The sequence below is a fragment of the Hyperolius riggenbachi genome, chromosome 1 (assembly GCF_040937935.1).
Source record: "Hyperolius riggenbachi isolate aHypRig1 chromosome 1, aHypRig1.pri, whole genome shotgun sequence".
Taxonomy (NCBI): domain Eukaryota; kingdom Metazoa; phylum Chordata; class Amphibia; order Anura; family Hyperoliidae; genus Hyperolius; species Hyperolius riggenbachi.
Genome location: NC_090646.1, coordinates 574,089,580 through 574,109,477, shown reverse-complemented (window position 1 = coordinate 574,109,477; position 19,898 = coordinate 574,089,580). Strand labels below are relative to the sequence as shown.

Here is a 19,898-nt window from a genome sequence, read left to right as displayed (position 1 = left end):
ATTGCTGCAATTTTACAGCGATTTTGATGCAAGTCAATGGGAACGTTTTTAAAAAAATACTCAGAAAGCTCTGGTGGTCAGAAAAGCACTCAGAAAGCGCTCATAGTGTGTCTACAGCCTAAGCCTTATGTTAAATAATACATATTATTTAATAAATAAATATTAAATAAGACATTGTATAGCATGTAAGCATATTTTACAGTACACAGGTTACTGATGGGATACACCTAAAACTGTGGAATATTTAAGCAGTTACCATGGCCACAAATGTTTTTTTTTTCTTTATTTTTTTTACCTTTAAATTCTATTTTATTACATTTTCAATAATGAAAAGTAAGATGTAATCTTGTGCTTTCAGGCTGGCCGTTTTATTGTAAATATATCAGAGAGTGGGTATGAGTTTTCTCTTATGATCACAACAAGCTTTGCAATCAGTCAGTTCATAGCTTGATTCTTTATCTCAGCAGCTACTTCACCAGGAATGGGCAGGAGATAGAGGGCTGAGGAGAAAGGACTCTTTGCTGCCATGTCTCTCTCCACTTCAGTGGGAACTTGAGCATATGATGCCCCATCACTAGTTACTATACAGAGCATCAGCTGCTGGTAATTCAGGATTGGGTGCAGTTTCCAGCTGTAGAAAGAAAGCAGAGCAACCACTGCCTTCAGTATAGGGATCCAGGCTCCTGTCAAAATAGCTCTCATTATAATCCATCACTGTATGGTGACCTTTCTTAAATGCAATCTATATTTTATTCGACTGCTTGCTCCTAACAGGGTAAAGAACACACCTTCAGAACAGGTGGTCCTATATTGCTGCATGATATATACTTAAAAATGCATTTTAAAGCAGCATTGGCTTGGAAGTGGCTTCATCTGGGAGAACTTTCTCTACTAGGTCTTCAAAATGTCAAGGTGTGAAGAGGATGGACATTGTGAAGTGAATCTGCTTCAAGCTTGACACAATGTCCAGTAAGAGTGAGGAAGAATTCTATGGTGGCTTACCTCTCTTTCAGCAGTTTTTATGGTCAAAAATTGAGTCTGAAGGGAGCTCTGCCAGGCCTTTTAAAGAGAAACCGCAATCAAGAATTGATCTTCATCCCAATAAGTAGCTGATGCCCCCTTTCCCCGTTACCGCCGTGCAACCAATCAAGCCCTTGCAACCAATATTTTTCTACTGTTTCGGATCGATCTATGTAACTGATTTCCGATGGAAATCGTGGCACCGATTCTCTTGTGATTTGATAAAATTATTGATTTATTGGAAGGCCAATCGGTGAGTGCTTATAACTAGTGCAAATTCTAATTCCTTGTTACACTGGAAGTGGAAACACCAAGACCATCAGATTTCTAAAAAATATGCATTAGCACATGCCCTTAGCACTATGAATTACAGCTCACGTATTGCATGTGAATTACCAATGATAATTTGGTCTTCAACAATAATTTATTGTTTTGCTTCCTCTAGCATAATCAACCTTCAAACCTACTAGTAGAATAACATCACCAACACAGAGAAAACACATTGTGATAAAAGCCGCTATTTGTGCTGCAAATCCTAAATGGGGATTCCAATCTCTGCGCTCTACTGAACAGCCACAGAGACAGAACAATTACAGATGAATCTCTGCTTTTAGCTTTTTAATGTTTATTTGCTCTGTACATAATGCTAATGCCATCTCCATGTTTCCAGCGATGCCCCAAACTTACTGATTCTAGTGAATAATATATGAAATGAATGTAGACAATGAAGACATTGAAAAAGAAATTCCTGTAAAGTAAAGGCAGAGATAGCAATGATACATTATTTATACTTAGCCAATTATTCAAATTAAAAAAACTCATTGGAACTTAAATACTGTAGTTCTATTTTATTATTTTCAGATAGCATTACAATAAAATCTATCTTTATGGAACGTATCTTCACAGATAGCTGAAAATGATTGAAGTCATCCCAGTGTGGGCTTTTGTGGCTGTTGTATATTGAAGGAAATGTGAAATGAGAGGGATCTGAATGGTGTTATTTTGGCTTCTTTTTTCAAAATGCTGTTTGTTAACAAAAAATGTTCTTTTCATTATTTTCTTTTGAAGCACACCTAAACTCGTGCACAGCACACAATGAAAAGTATTTATTCCACATATAGTTGTGGAAGAAGTTCACTTCTCTGTGTTCTGTGTCTAATTAGTTCTTATTAGTTCACAGTGTGCCTTGGTCTTTACACTCTCTGATTTGGGGTATTTTGCATATTTCCACACGTTATAATTAAAGTTTTAATTTTTTTTTTTAAAGCAGTGCTTTTTTATAATATTATGCTTACAGTACTTGCTGTTTTTGTATTTTTTAACTTTTAGGTGGTTTCCCTTAAAGGTAAGGTCAGAGGAGCATAAAAATAAAAAAATCCAGCCCCTGGCAGCCATCCTGTGCCCTCGCCACAGCTCCAGTGACTCCCGGTCCCCTCCAGTGGTTCGCCAGGTCGGCATCTACTTGCGCTCCAGCGTGTGGCTTGCGGAGTCGCACTTACGTCATCCAGTCTGTACTGTGCAAGCGCAGAACTACTGCACCTGCGCAGTACAGTCCGGCTGACATCAGTGCGACTATGTGAGCCGCACGTTGGGGCGCAAGTAGGTCTCATGTACCGGAGAGGACCTCGGGTCACTAGCAGGGAGTAGAGGTGTAGCAAGGGCACAAGATGGCTGGCAGAGGCTGGAGGAAGCCCCAGGTAAGTGGTTTTTTTATCCTTAAGCTCCTCTGACGTGTTAAATGGCCCAAGCCTGTAATGGTTTTTCATCCTTCTTCGGGATCAACTTTATGTGCGTGCTCAGGATAGTGATTTTTTTGTTTTTCTGAATAGTTGAACTTGCTGGATGGATGTCTTTATTCAACCAAACGAACTATGTAACTATGATTTTAACTTTGTGCTGTAACATAACATAATATAAGATATCATAGTATATGAAGATTTGCACTTGGATCATTACAGTGAGATGCCTGTTGTTGCCGTGCATCATACTAGCTTTTCATGCAAAACTAATTTAAATTAATATAACACCTGTTTATTAAAAAATAGTATAGGGAAATACATTTTGCATAGGATATTTATGAAAGCATTGCCCTTTCTTCTCTACATGAATTAACATCTGTTATTTTTAATTATCACATAAGAATTAATATACCTGCCTTGTACAAAAATCTCTAATGGAAAATTAAATAAACTCCAGTGTTATATTTCATATAAGACTAAAGCCTGATGATTATGTAAATAGTGTTATCTCAGATGCATTAATTAACCTAGGATTAAAATGTATGGTTAACCAAATGGATGTGAAAAAGGTCACTGAAGAATTATTACCGTAAGAAAGAACTAAAATTGTTAAAGCAAACGTACTCAATTAGACAAAAAAAGCCCTGTGAGCTAAATTATCATATAGCACTCTGTATATTTTATTTTGTAACCACCTGGGCTTGCTTGTATTAAAACCTGAAGCAAAAAAAACCCCTATGATATAATGAATTGCATGTGTAGTACGGATAATGAATAGAACATCAGTAGCAAAGAAAAGTCTCATATTTTTATTTTCAGTTATATAGCTTTTTTTTATAACATCGCATCATTCTGTCATATTTGCAGTTTAGAAACCACATTCTATCTTTTTGGCTATAACACAAAGCAGAAATAATGACCCTTTGAAGTTCCCTGCAGTAAAACCTTATCCTGAGCTGTCACTCATTGTTTCTTGGCTGTAAGTGCTTCAAAAACAGGACTGTATTCCACCCACTGGATCAAAGAGCTCAGAGAAGCTTTTTTCGTCGTGAAGATCCAGTGGACATCCGTATGGAGGTAAAGTTTCAGGAATTTATATAGGAAAACAAAAACGGCAATATCTAAGCGTAACCCGTTTATTTAGATAAAATTTCTTTAAAAGGCAGTAGATATAAAAACAATAACTCACATACGGGGCCCATAAACAGGGAACCCCGGAAGATTAGCGCGCATGTAATGGTCAATCGTAGATTAATAGACAATGGTGCCGCCTGTTACCTTCCCGACCGGTTTCGCAGTCTTGCGTCATCAGGGGAGAAAAAGGTTTTTCTCCCCTGTTGACGAACCAGTCGGGAAGGTAACAGGCGGCACCATTGTCTATTGATCTAAGACTTGTTACTTTACTACTAATGTTCTATTTCTTAACTGTACTTCACATACAATTCATTATCTCATAAGTTTATTTTCACTTCAGGTTTGCTTTAAGGGCCATTTCACATGGAAGTCTGCATGACAGTAAATGGTCGTGGTACTCTTCGTTTAAGCGTCATCCATTCAAGCAGCCACCGGCACGATCTTTTAATGCCATTCGTGCTATCGCCACACTTTATGTTCCTCTCAGAGTAGGAACAGAGGTGTGGGAGGGGAAAACAGGAGGGAAAGAGACTTCAGCCAATTAGGCTGCATTAGTTAAGTCTGAGGAGAAAGTAAAACAGCAAAAAAAGACAACCCAGCATGCCCTGCAATTTCCTTTGTGCAGCAGATGTACCAAATAAGAGCCACGGAAACTGGGGAATGTTGTTTTATGGATAAGAAAACTAAGAGTGATTTTTAACTTTTTGATTGCCTGGATAGCATCCTTATTACCTGTTTACCAGATAAAAATAAAGAATTAGTTCCCCCAGTCACCAAATGGGAACATATTTCTGTGCTTGCCGCCAAAAAAGTAGTTATGAAAAAATGGCTGGACCCCTCTCCACCAACACTAAAAGAAACAGAGGTGCTTCTTAATCATCCCCTTCATTTAGAACGCTTATCTCTTGAGCGAATGAAAGCTAAAACGATTCCAAAGTTCTTCAAATGTATTATTTCAAATAGACTGTTTATTGTTATAGAAAGGACACACAGTAATGATGCTTTACTGGGGAAAACATCTGCAACTATATAATGTTCATATTGTAACGGCATACTCTGTGTCAATAAAAATATTTAAAAAAAATAAAGAAAGAAAGAATTGATTTTATGCTCAACAGTTATACTTTATAGCTCAAACTAGAAGTTTAAACTGGAGTTACACCTCACTGAAGACCCCCACAATCTTTGTGGTGCCATAGATCATGTGATCTTATGCCAAGGCTGAAGATAACATTTGGGGCAGGATGACATTTCTTCTTAATAAATCATGCTACCAAAGTTCAGATGAGCCTGCACACCTCCGTCTGTCAAGCTTCGGAGATTAGGGAGAGCAGTTGAGGCCAGGAGAGCCTGTCACCTAAGCAGGTTGTAACAATCCATGAAAAGTGCCTGACCAGCATCGGCTATTTAGGTCAGTCACTCTCGCACTTCTTATGATATCATTCCTATGCAGTAAAACGACTCCGGGACACAAGCAATACAACAATTAGCTGGCTCTTTCCTGTTTCTACTTTTCCCCAAGGGAGAATTGGCCAGAAGAATGCCTTCTCTAAAAATGCCAATGAATAATGTAATGTGAGCTTTATCATTGCTGTGTGTACCTGATTAGAGAGCTTGTGTACTACAGTGCTGTTCCCCTGTATTGATTATTCACGACACAGAGCTTTATACAAACACTTTGTTGTTGCTGATGTAAAGGGCAAGTGTAAAATAGCTCATGCAATAGTCAGACTATAAAATATAGAAACAAGGCCGTACAAGGATAATTACGAGGGTTTTTTCCCCCTCTCTTTAGATTTCCGTGCCACATAGTACCAGCTTCAGGTACTTGTGCATGCGAGATGGCACTTTTTTTATTGGCAATGAATAATTTGGCAGCATCCTGTTCCCAGAGTCTCTCTGCTGCAGGGAATAACAACCCAAAGGCAAACTGTAATAATCTCTGGCTCCCTGGATCCTCACCTTATGAATCTTAAATGATTATCACTGTCAACTGTGCATACTTTCCTTTCTAATGTGGCAGAATACAGGCGACAAAGACGCCCACAAAAGGCAATACAAATAAAGGCAAACGGTAGTCATGAGAACAGAGAGACGAGTTGGTGGGGAAGATCACGGATTAAAACAAATTAAAACTCAGAGAGATAAGAATTGCATAATAGTGATAACAGTCATCACAAGAAGTAGTACTGCAGGGGAAAAGGAAAAAGAGAGTTCCAACTAAAAGCCTATTGCGGTCTACATACAGATTTGACTTCTGTGCTGACATGTCAGTACTAGAGACATACACTGGAGATTTGCTGTAGGGTTAACCTGAATTCACTAACAATTCAAATATATTTTTTTCTGTATGTAATTTATACATGCGGTCTACAACATGGTTTAGACTTGGTTTTTTTATATGTCTTATAGCTTATAAGTATAATGCATGCTGATTTGGAGTGTTTTCCAAGTTGAGAAGATGCAAGACTGTACATGTCTGCTCTGTGCTTAAGTGGTTCTGGACCGCGCTCATTAAAATCTACGCCCTGTTTTCTACCTGTTTTCCCTGCGATTGGTGGTAGCGGCATGTCTCTGCTGAGTGACATCGGCAAGCCCCGTTTTTTGTACCAGTGGTCTCTGGTCCTTAACCACTTCAGCCTAACTGGACGAAAATTTTCATCCAGTTAGGCTGTGCACACTCCCGCGGGTCGCAGGTGCTCCTGCGCCCCCCGATCCCCCCCCCCGTGCGCGCCCCCGCTGCTGGCCGTTAGCCCACCGATCAGTGAAAGGGATTATAAATCCCTTTTGCTGATCGGACCCCCCGGAGAAAAGCCGACAGCGTCTCTTCAGACGCTGCGGCTTTTCTGAGCTCTGGTCTCCTTTCTTCTGCCTGGGAGCGAGATCGATCGCTCCCAGGACTTTTTGACTTTGGCCATCTTGTGGCCAAATAGCAAATTACACCAAAAACACACTTTGTGTTAAATAAATACGTTTTAATACATTAAAAAACCCCTGTTTACCTCCCACACCAAAAAATACCCACATACAAGTTTAAATTAAAAAAAATAAAAAATTACAATAATAATTAAAAAAAAACATAAAAATAGTTACCTAAGGGTCTGAACTTTTTAAATATGCATGTCAAAGGAGTATATCAGTATGATTTAGTAAATTATGGGCTTCTAAATAGTGATGGACGCAAATTGAAAAAATGCACCTTTATTTCCAAATTGAATATCGGCTCCATACATTGTGATAGGGACATAATTTAAATGGTGTAATAAGCGGGACAAATTGGTAAATAAAGTACATAGGTTTTAATTATGGTAGCATGTATTAATTTCAAACTATAATGGCAAAAAGCTGAGGAATAATGATTTTTTTCCATTTCTTTCTTAATATTCCTGTTAAAATGGATTTACAATAAATTAATTCTCAGCAAAATGTATCACCCACAAAAAGCGGTCCAAGCGGCGGTCATGTGATTACAGACACTTCCTGCTTCCGGGTTGAAGGAGGAAGTGTTTGTAATCACGTGACGTGCGTGGAGCGCATCGTGGGAGGCGCCGGGGGACGGACGGAGAAGACGTCAGACAGGTAAGATTGACCCCCCCACCCCACACAGGTTTACTGGGAGATATCGAGATAGCAACTATCCAGGTATCTCCCGGATCCGGATTTGAGCAGCCCTATTAGGTTTATAAGGCATTAGGTAGGTAGTGTGTGCGGGGAAAGGAGGGGAGTTTAGGTTTAGGCATTAGGCAGTGCAGGGAGGGGGGTTTAGGGTTAGGTAGGTGGTATGTGCGGGGCAGGGAGTTTAGGTTTATAAGGCATTAGGTAGGTAGTGTGTGCTGGGAAAGGAGGGGAGTTTAGGTTTAGGCATCAGGCAGGTAGTGTGTGCGGGGGGTAGGGTTAGGTGTCAGAGTGGAGGGTTCTGTATGAGAGTAGGGTTAGGTTTGGCCATAATAAAACATTGGTATTTAATACAGATATTTTACAATGTTATGGTAAAATATAGGTATTTAATACTGGTATTTTACTACCGACCTTACTGCATTCCCAAATTTCCAGGTGCCTTTATTTTAAAACAAAGAAAACCCTAACAATCCCCCATGAGGAGATGGACTGGCCCAAAACCTGTTGGTTGTGTCAGATTTTAACTGCCTACTTTTTCCACGATAGTGGTCCTTTAACAATGGCAGTCAGAGCAGACCACGCCTTGAATAATTAGGCAGTAATACCAAAAACATGACAAATAACATTTATATTGCACTTTTCTCCTAGCGGATTTAAAGCGCTTGAAAGGCAGCCACCAGGACGCGCTCTATAGGCAGTAGCAGTGTTCAAGAGTCTTGCCCAAGGACTCCTTACTGAATAGGTACAGGCTTACTGAACAGGAAGAGCCGATATTTGAACCTAGGTCTCATGTGTCAGAGGGGGAGCCCTTAACCAGTATACTATCCAGTCAAAACATAAACTAGTAACTAGTAATAAACTAGTAATATGATACATTTACAAGGGGAAACAAAGACAGAATACATGTCAGAAATGGGACACACCTCTCAAAGCAGAGACCAACAAGGGATTCATTACAGAAGGTGTCTCTCTCAGATCTGCCCTTTGGAGCACAGCAAAAGGTTACTAAAAATACCAGCAGCCAATAATAACAAAGCACAAGCATGTCACAGTATTAATATTACTAAGCTAAAGAATTCTAAAATAAAACATTCCAAACATAAAAAGCAATGGGGATTCAAAAGAAGGAATTAAATTGGAACTAAAAATATGACCTAGCTACACAAATAAAAGGCTTATCCACGTAGATCCACATAAAAGATGTGAAACTGATCGCCAACTCACGTAGAAAATAAAAAGGTAAAGATAATTTAACTATTAAGTATTCCAAATATCAGTCTTGATATCGTACCACAATAAACACATGAAAATAAAATTATACATACAGACAATGGCTGAGCAAGTAAATATCCTGTCAACCACCTAAAGAAACAATGTCACTGATAAGCTTAGTTCGGGGAAAAAAATAAAATACTTTTACTGTATAGAAAGCATTTGTAAAGCGATTTTCTCCAGTAGAACCAAAAACCATAATCTTGTCTCAGTGTATTAAATATATATCTTGCACATAGTGATGTGTTACAGGGAAAAAGTTATGTGATCATCAATGCCAGACTAAACAGAAGGCTTTTCAGTTTTGATTTAAACGCCTCCAGGGTTGGAGCTGTCTTGATTGGCTGTAGCAAGGTGTTCCAAAGGGTAGGGGCAGCATGACAGAAGGCTTAGGCTTCACGGGTTTTTAGTTGGGCAAGTTGCCCTCACCTTCCCCCCACATACTATTTTGGAACTACTTTGCCCATTATGCACCAAATGCTTGTTGAACAGAGATTTGCACTTCCCATGGTGCCTGATAGTAACTGTTGGCTGCTACTAGTAACTTGACCACCATATTACTTCTGCTGTCATCCTAAGACAGGAAGTGTGGCCATATTAAAAATTAAATTAATACTGCTACAAACTTGTATTACTGATTTTACCTCTGTGTAAGATTCTTCTTGTTTCCCCTCAGAAGTTGGGCAATAGGTTGAGCAGCCCCTACAGGCAGTGGGCCCAGAGCTGTGGGGTCTTCACATTCTTACAAGGAATCAAGTTAGGTAATGCACACCTCATCAATATTAAAACTTAAAAGAAGCAAGATTGCAAATATCATTCAGGTGCAGTATCAAAAAACGTGTGTATCAATATACTGTATATAAGAGGACACGCACACCGAGATTAAAAATCTACTGTATATTCTCATCAGAAGTAAGATATAGGATACTCGGATATAGATTAGAGATAAGTTATAGCTCCTCAGATTCTTACCCTCTCTCCCAAAAATAAAGGGCTGCCATTCCAGAGCAGGAGTTGTTTGGCCACACTTGTTTTAGGCTAAAAAAAGAAAAGTTTGCTTTCTTAAAACAGAAAGAATTTGCGAAAATTCAGGTTGGAGTGTGCCTGAGATGTCTCCCAGTGCATCACTGCTGAATATATGCAAATTAACCATTCTACCCTTAGAAGCTAAACACACCTCCAGAACCGCTGGAATGCAATGATGTGTCAGCTTGTTAATTTGCACAGAGCCATAATAATCCAACATGCATACAGACTGTTTCAGGTTGTTTGATCCTCATCAGTGCATGGCATGGATTAATTTGGCTCTATGCAGTAGGGCTTGTAACACCGAGAGGTACAGACTAACCAGCAAGCTCATGGTGACCCAGAACTCATTGGAGTGTGTGAGGGACTACAATGGTCCTAAAAGCCCCCTTACTAAGATGTTAAGAAAAACAAAAGTTTGCTTTCTTAAAACAGAAAGAATTTGCGATAATTCAGGTTGGAGTGAGCTTGAGATGTCTCCCAGTGCATCACTGCTGAATATATGCAAAGGCTGGAGGTGTTACGGGGGTTTCATTATTAAATGACCCCGGGAACATGGGCCCTGTGGTGGTGGGAGTCCCCAGAAGGGGTAAATGTATTGGACACATTTAAATCAAAACTGAAAAGCCACCTGTTTAGTCCAGAAATGTATGATCACATAACCCTTCCCCCGGTACGCACCACTATGTACTGATCTGATACAAGCTTATGTGCTTTGTGCAACGAGGTTGACAGATAGCAAACTGTCAGGACCATGGTCATGACATCACACTGTGGGAGGGGCAATATATCAGACACACAGACCTCTCAGATGATCTATTCAAGAAAAGGTAAAGATTTCCTGTGGGTATCATATACTGATTGGGATCTTTAGTTAAAGCTCCTCTTTAAGTAAAAAAGAAAACAAAAAAGCCTAGCAATTTATTTAGTTATCTATGTTATATGCCTTCAGCTCTAGATACACGTTTTAGTCTCAAGGATGTAACTAAATGTCCTTGAGCTACTTAGAAGAAATACTTGATATATAAAGAGGTACAGACTGCCTGTAGTGGTAGGCCATGCCAAAGGAAGAGAACTGTGATAACAAACATAACAGAAAAGCATATCTGCCGCCAATATGGGAAGAGTGCACCCCTTAGCTACAGCCAGGCCACAGGACTATCAGTTGAGTTAATGGGCAGCCTCCATCCTGGATCCATTTGTTTTTTTCAATTAAAGAGACTCTGAAGCCACAAAGAAAACAACAAGTTTTTACCTCTTATTTAGTTTATGCATGATAGTCTGGGCTAAAACGCCTCTATCCTGCGGCAGAATGAGGGTTTTATCACCCCCAAATCTTAGGGCAAAAATCCACGTCTTTCAAAGTCATGGATTTTGCTGCCCGGGGAGGCAGAGCTTACCGCTGTAGCTCTGCCTCCATTCGCGTCAATCCACCACGGATCTCCGCCTCTCCCCACCCCTCTCAGTGAAGGAGGACTGAGAGGAGCTGGGAGAGGCAGCGATCAGCTGGGATTTATGCAAGGAAAGGCAGAGCTACTGCAGAAAGCTCTGCCTCTACCAGGAAAAGCTTCGCAGTTTTTGCCCCGAGGATTTGGGGGTGATAAAATGCTTGTTCTGCCGTGGGCTAGCGGGGATTTAACCCAGACTATCATGCTTACACTAAATAAGAGGTAAAAACTTGTTTTTTGTGGCTTCAGAGTCTTTCTACTAATGCAGTTTCTTCTTCCTCACCTTGTTCTATTTTCCATTATTGGTTCAGGTGGATTGTGATTTTAGTGACAGATGCACTTTAAGCAACAGAAGAATAATTATTTCCATTTGTCTCATCATGTCCTACAGAATCCAAACCCTTCATCCAGCCATCAAAAGACCCATCTACCCACCTGCTAAACTGCGTCTGTGGCATGAATCAGAGTCAAGTCAAGCAGCATTTTAATGAGGGTTAATGATTAATTGTTGTGAGTCTTTTACTCCAGAAATAACCCAGAATCACAACATTATGACTTACTATGCTGGCAGTGGAGTCCATTAAATCCACGGAGACATTTGCAGACATATCCAATAAACGTATCGCCTCGGTATGCTTCACTGATTTCACATATTCCACCGTTATGACAGGGGTTCGGATGGCAGGGATCTGTGATGCAAAACAAACAGATGGTGACACATATAAACAATATAAATGTTACATGCTATAGAACTCTATATAAAAACAAAGAGCTTAAGTATTATAGGCATTGACTGACACAACTTATTGCATGAATTATCTAACCTCTACTTATTTTTCACACTAACTCTCGAGAGAATGCTTTCATGAGGTGCACAGATAAAGATAAACGTTTGTTGTGATCTGATCTAACAGATAAGAGCATATGCACAAAGGATCTGTACATTGCTGTGCGCAAAGAGTGTACTGCAATTTTACTGGAACTAGCAAAACTGGTGATGCACGTTGGACAACTAGCATTTCTCACATTACCAAAACTTATGTTGCAAAGGTACTACACACTATGGACGATGCTGCATTTGGCTGGTCCATTTTTAAGCTCCATACAATTGTATAAAATTACTATATTTTGGTCAGTTATTACTAATTGTTTGTATCTCTTTGACCATTCCTAGGTAAAGTGGAACCATCATCAAATTACCCCCTCTGCTCTAAATTACTAGTGATGATAACCTTCAGTCACAAAAATCTTTTCATCAAAAGTAATTAGAGGGGTTAATAGACTGTTTCACTTTGCTTTGAAGCTTTTCAGTTATCTGCTGCCTCTTGTGATTTGAAACAGAGCATTTTTTATCCTCTTTATCCAGCAGGATTCAGGGCATCTTTGGTGAGGCAAACCCATAAGGAGCTGGTCACAAAAAAGATTTCATGATATGTTATACACATAATGAGCGCTACTAGCAATGCTGTTCTGTGAGCTGGAGACACTTGTGATTTTTACACACATAGCATTACTTATGGACAAAAGCAGAATAACCGTAAGAGAAATAATATGTATGGAAAACAAGTTTTATTCTATTTTCTGCCATACAGTAATTCAAACCAGATAAGCATTCATGAGATAAGACGGATTAGGAGAGATAATCCATAGGACACATTTTATGAATCAGCCCCATAGAATTGCATGCGATTGAAAGCTTCTTATGGCTTTAAAATACAGTACAGAATATCGAGACAAGGAGGCAGATCAAGAAAGGCAAGAGTGTCAGGATAGTTGATTTGGATACCAAAATGAATAGGTGTTTTTTATTTTTTTCCACATGCTGGAAGCATATAGTACATATGAAATATTCATAGGTGTCATTTAAATCATAAGTGCTTTATTAAATCATAACAGTAAACATTATTTTAGTTCTAAATATAATAAATAAAATAGCAGCTCCTCTTTGTCAAGCTCTTCACTGGCTACCAATTAATCAGAGGATCCAGTTCAAACTCTTAACCCTAACCTACAAAGCTCTCCACAATCTCTCCTCTGTTTACATCTCTTCACAAGTTTCCAGATACCAACCCAACTGCAATCTCAGATCTGCACATGAGCTTCTTTTATCCTCCTCTTCAATTATCTCCTCACATTCACGTGTACAAGACTTCTCATGTGCCTCACCCCTCCTCTGGAATGCCCTTCTACAGCACATCCGCCACTCTCCTACCTTTGAAATCTTTAAACGCTTCCTCAAAACTTACTTTTTCCGACAAGCATATTCTCTAGCTTAGGCCATGCACCCTTCAACCTCGCATCTACATTTACTCCTTACTAAATAACCTAATCACGCACTGCCTGTATATATACTGTATACTTCCCCACCTCTTGTTTCCACACCCTTCCTTTAGATTGTAAGCTCACAAGGGCAGGGCTATCACCCTTTTGTGTCTTGGAATGTTATTCATTTAATAGCTTGCACCCTGTTATACATTTTATTCATCATGTTACATCTGCTATTGTAATCACCAGTTCTATATTTTGTACCAGTGTCCATATTTGATGTATATCATTTTCTGTATCATTGTGTATCCCTTGTTTGTTTTCCTACTTTGTACAGCGCCACTGAATATGTTGGCGCTTTATAAATAAATAAATTATAAATAAATAAATAATAATAATAATAATAATAATAATAATAATAATAATAATACATTCCTTTAAAATTTCCTCCAAAAAAGATACCAGTATTTAGCTCAAGGAATGTCTTTAGGTTCTGCTTGAATTTATTTTAATCCTTTGATCATTAGGTTATAAGATAATATTTTCCTTTTCCATCATTTCTAATCTACGGATGATAAAATACTTCTAGGGAAGGATGTGTCCCATTTTTCCCTGAGAAGTGATTTGTTGTCACCTATTACAACATTCTATAATTGCAGCAGATACTGGTGGGTGTTTCGTGAAAATTGAAACGTAACGTGCAAATGAGGATACCATTGTATGTAGAACAGAAATGAGGATCAACTGCTAATTCCATTCATACCTAGGTTTCTGAGAAATCACTAAAAGGCCTACTCATCAATGGAGCAAATGAGCAACAAGGATGCAAAAAGTTAAAACAAGAATCTTTACTGGCCACATATAAAAATAATAATATTGTTTTTCACAGTACAAGTTTGTATTGTCTAGATCTGAAACCCTGTGGATGTTTAACAGGAACTGAGAGTAAGGGATCGCTTGATTCCTGTTAAACTGAGCAGCTGTGTATTGAAGTGAAGTTAAACTTTTGCTCTATAACAGCATATGTAAAAAATTAAATGGCCCACGCCAATAATAACCTATCCATAACCGCCCCAGTCATCACCCACTCAAATACAAAACTCCAAGACTTATCTAGAGCTACGCCCAGTCTCTGGAACTCTCTTCCATCTGCCATTAGGCTCATCCCCTCAAAATGGAGTACCCCCGGTCAGTTGGGCGCAGGGTGATCTGAATGATGGCTCACCCTGCTGCCGCTGAAATTCTGAATAATGTTCAATACTATTCCCTTTCTGAGTCATAGCAACTCACCGGGAAAAGCAATTTGGAGTCAGGCGATCGCCAGCACCGGAATTGAACTTTCTGCTACGCCACTATAGACGTTTTAACATTATGTCTGGTGGTTCCCATGTCAGGCACAGCGTAGCAGTGAGTGCACCCCCAAATGATCTGGTTCACTCAAAATGCACCTCTCCGTGATGGCGTACCCCACTCACCTATGTCTTATCTCTCTGTGCTACTCACCTTTTCCATACCTAATGTGTCCTTACCCCTTCAGCTTACATTGTAAGCCTTTGGCAGTGTCCTCCTCCTAGTATATCCTACTTGGTCATCTACTCCCATCACCTGCACCTCTCCCACTGATAGACTTGACTAAGACCATCTCTTCATTGCATGAACTTGTACCATTTCCTTGTATGACCTAGAGCTGTCTGTCACTCCTATTTATCATTGTAACCCTATTTATTGTCCAGTGCTGCAAAATACGTTGGCGCTTTATAAATAAAACTAGGTGATCTAAGCCCGTTTAAAACGGGCTCTAGGTCTGTGTCAATCCCCAGCTCCCACCTCCCCTCTCCTCCCCTCCCACCTCCACTCCCCTCCCACCTCCCGCCCGCTGACCTGCCGCACGCCTGGCCGCCCGCTGCCCCGCCGCACGCCCGGCCGCACCGCAGACACGCCCAATGCCTGGCCACGCCCAACGCCTGGTCGCTCGCTGACACACCGCACGCCCAGCCACCCTCTGACACGCTGCCCGCTCGGCTCCCTGGTCCCAGGCTATCCCTGTGTAGCGTTGTCCGTGCTGCACAGTGCGCACATGCGCACAATGATTCAGCATGGACAACGCTACACAGGGACAGCACACGGACACAGGGGTTTTATTATATAGAATAAATAATACTAATGATGGAACCCTCGCCTGTGACATAACCTGTGTTTTTTCAAAAACTTCCACTCAGAACTGCCTTCATTAACCAGTTCGCATTCAGTCGTTTTTCGCTTCATGCATCCGAACAATGTTCACCTCCCATTCATTAGCCTATAACTTTATTACTACTTATCACAATGAACTGATCTATATCTTGTTTTTTCCGCCACCAATTAGGCTTTCTTTGGGGGGTACATTTTACTAAGAGCCACTTTACTGTAAATGCATTTTAAAAGGAAGAATAAGAAGAAACCGGAAACAAATCATTATTTCTCACTTTTCGGCAATTATAGTTTTAAAATAATACATGCCTCCATAATTAAAACCCACGTATTGTATATGCCCATTTGTCCCGTTTATTACACCATTTAAATTATGTCCCTATCACAATGTATGGCGACAATATTTTATTTGGAAATAAAACTGCATTTTTTCCGTTTTGCATTCATCACTATTTACAAGCTTATAATAAAAAAAAAAAGAAATATTTCATCTTTACATAGATATTTAAAAAGTTTAGACCCTTAGGTAAATATTTGTGTTTTTTTTTTTTTTTAATTGTAATGTTTTTTTTTTTTTTTAATGAAACATTTTATGTGGGTATTTTTGGGAGGGTGGGATTGAAATTGTATTTTTTTTGTAAATATATGTGTATTTTTATTTTTATTTAACATTTAGATGTAGTTTACTTTTTGGCCACAAGATGGCAGCCATGAGTTGTTTACAGTGACGTCACTCTAAGCGTACCACGTACGCTTAGAGCGACATAGGAAGCAGAAAAAGCGTAGCTTCCGAGAGAAGCTGTCGCTTTTTCTGCGGGGGAGAGGAATCAGTGATCGGGCACCGTTGCCCGATTCACTGATTCACTGGCTAACAAACCGCCGGCCGATCGCGCGCGTGCACGCGCGCGATCGGCCGCGTGGACGCGCAGGAGCGCACATGGCTTCCTGGACGTGAGTTTCACGTCCAGGAATGTGAAATAGTTAAACTATGTTCTACTACTAGCGCCCATATTATCTCTTGAGAAGGTGAGTTTTTGACACATCCTGCTGTGACATAAATGGCCGATGATTGGTGATTAGAATGCACAGATCTCCTCGAATTCCAAATGTTTGATTTTTGTATCGGAATTTTGCAGTTTTGAGTTCATGGAAGTCCAACACATAAATTCCAAATTTTATGTAAATGTTTTTTCACATGTCTACTGAGAATGTTCAAGGGACAAGAATGAGAAAACTGTATGTGAAAATTCTACGTGAAAATGCTATGTGAAAGTGGATCTGAGCCAGCGCAAGAAGTAGGTAATGCGTCATTTTTTTTTGTGCTACTTGCCTAACGAAGTGAGGAAAGGAATTAAAAAGTTGCAGGGAGTCTCAGGGGCCATTGTTATGCCTCTCTGCAATATTCTCTTTTATTTGAGACTCTTCTAAAGCTCTAAATCCTATCTCAAATTTCTGATCACATAACAAAACGCAAGGACAAGGACTGAGTTTCAATAACTATGGTTGGACCTGTTGCTCAGATGATTGCATCATGCAATGGTTCATACTGCAAGGGGTGGGAACAGACTGAATCCCCCTGAAAAGAGTGCAGCCTATCGCAATAATAGTCTGCAGTACAGTGCAGGAAGTGACCAATGTCTGGTTTCCTAGCCAGGTAATTCAAAAGAAGATTATCTGACATCAGGGTGCTTAGGCACAGACAAAGCAAGCTCTGTTACTGGCAGACTGGCACTTTAAAGTGAATCCAAAGTGAAAATAGACTGATGAGATAAACAATTATATTTATTGTTCTACTCCTAAAAATGACTTAAGTATCCCATGGTTTATTTTATATTTAAACAATTACAAAGTAGGTTGAATGTTTTACTGTCTCTAATCAGTAACAACCTATTAAGTGGCCCAGACTTAAAATACATGAACTATTGACCTTTTTATCTCTCTCCCCTGAGCTCAAAAGTTGTATTCTGCCAGAAAAACTGTAAAACTGGCTGTAATCTGTTTATCAGTGATTTTTACTATATTCCTTAAGGTATCAACAAGACAAACACACTTTTCTCCTGGCGGACTCAAAGTGCCAGAGCTACAGCCATTAGGACACGCTCTATAGGCAGTAGCAGTGTTAAGGAGTCTTGCCCAAGGTCTCCTACTAAATAGGGGCTGGCTTACTGAACAGGCAGAGCCAAGATTCGAACCCAGGTCTCCTGTGTCAGAGGCAGAACCCTTAACCTTTACACTATCCAGCCACCACAAAGACAAAGACAAAAGCTGTCACTTACCTGCCTAGAAATTAACTCTTTCTGGCAGCAAAATAAAACAGCCTGATTATTAATATGTTTTGTACTGTATATACACGTTAATCTCATCATGTCACATGTCGCCTCAGGTACACTTTAAGAGCTGACAGATCCTGGCCTAAGTTTCCTGTTAAACCATCAACAAGTTGAATCCTCGTAATAACATGATTGTTTTAATTGGCAAGCTTTGCATCTTGTGAACAGTTGGCTCACAAATGCAAATGAGAAATATGCGAAAATGCAGAGGCGCCAAAAGAGTAACATTTACTAAAAAGTTCAAAAGTATTCAAGTGGCAGTGGTGGCCCGGCAACACCCAAAAACAGACACAATGCTGTTGATTGAAGATACAATAATTTATTCACATACTCCTAATAAAAATGCAACGCGTTTCACAGGCAACATCCCGCTTCATCAGGCAATAAACAACCGGAGTATTTCACAGCGTGGGGTCCAAAACGTGCTTGGCACAAATACTCCGGTTGTTCATTGCCTGATGAAGCGGGATGTTGCCCGTGAAACGCGTTGCATTTTTATTAGGAGTATGTGAATAAATTATTGTATCTTCAATTTTATCTTTTCTAAGCTCCTCTGTGATAAAAGTGTTTATATTAGAAGGTCTCAGCTTTGTTAAACAATGTGTCAGCACTGAGAACATTCACAGTTTGTCACCAGTGAAAGCCGTCATTAGCTTCTTATAAAAGCTTGATGTGCAAACAATAGAAATGTGTGGAGTCATAAGAGCCCATTATTTATGCAGACATATTTTAAGTTGACCTAAACTCTTTCTTTGTTGAAAGTAAGCAATATGTTTACAGGCAAACCATGTAAAATCTAGGGGTGGAAAACTCATACTTACCTATGCGTAAAAAAAAGAGCTTTGATTTTAAACTCTGAAGTTGTAGTGGTCAGCAGACAGAAGCAGCTGATTAGATCATTCACAGGACTGCTGCACTCATCTACTGTAGATCCGTTCCACTGGCTCACAGCAGCCCTGCTCCCATTCACTGTGATTAGGATGCATGAATATTCTAATCAGCTACTAGATAAACAGTGATAATTGCACCTGCCACAAACCATAAAGCCCCCAAAATGGTACAATGTAAAAAATGAAAACTATTTTGCTGCCAGGGTTTAGATGGGCTTTAAAGAAGAGTCTTCCTCTACAGGCTGCCTGGGATTCTGGGACTGTAATTAGGGATAAATGAATAATTTTCTTAAAGCAGACCTGAACTCTAAATGATACCCAACAGCATAATAAAGGTGGCCATACACTGGTCGATTTGCCATCAGATTCGACCAACAGATAGATCCCTCTCTGATCGAATCTGATCAGAGAGGGATCGTATGGCTACCTTTACAGCAAACAGATTGTGAACCGATTTCAGCCTGAAACCGTTCACAATCTGTTGTTGTGGTGCTGCTGCTGTTGCCCCCGCCCGCATACATTACCTGCTCCGCCGGCGCGACTCCAGTCCCCCGGTCACCGCTGCTCTGTCTGCGCTCTGGTCTCCAGGTCCGGCATGCCTCACTTCTTCTAACCCGGCAGGAAGTTTAAACAGTAGAGGGCGCTCTACTGTTTAAACTTCCTGCCGGGCTAGAAGAAGTGAGGCATGCCGGACCTGGAGACCAGAGCGCAGACAGAGCAGCGGTGACCGGGAGACTGGAGTCGTGCCGGCGGAGCAGGTAATGTATGCGGGCTCTATTGCGTCAGTCGTCGGGCACTCGAACGCCGCTAGCGATGCGCTCTTTACCCGCGGGCGATCGACGGTTATTTTCCGCACGGCGCGATCGACGGGATCGGACGAAATGGATCGAAATTCGACGTGTAGCGTGAACGATTGGCAACAGGTTCGATCCCAGTGATCGAATCTGCTGTCGAAACGGGCGCAAA

At 40.2% G+C, this 19,898-nt stretch overlaps 1 protein-coding gene across 1 annotated transcript in view; it reads right to left on the bottom strand.

Moving 5' to 3' along the window:
• Positions 1 to 19,898, bottom strand: part of EDIL3 (EGF like repeats and discoidin domains 3) — an 888,147-nt gene that overhangs the window by 490,013 nt on the left and 378,236 nt on the right. Inside the window, exon 4 of the mRNA XM_068247922.1 lies at positions 11,818 to 11,946. Coding sequence (XP_068104023.1) covers positions 11,818 to 11,946 — 129 coding nt within the window. The remainder of the gene's footprint in view (positions 1 to 11,817; positions 11,947 to 19,898) is intronic.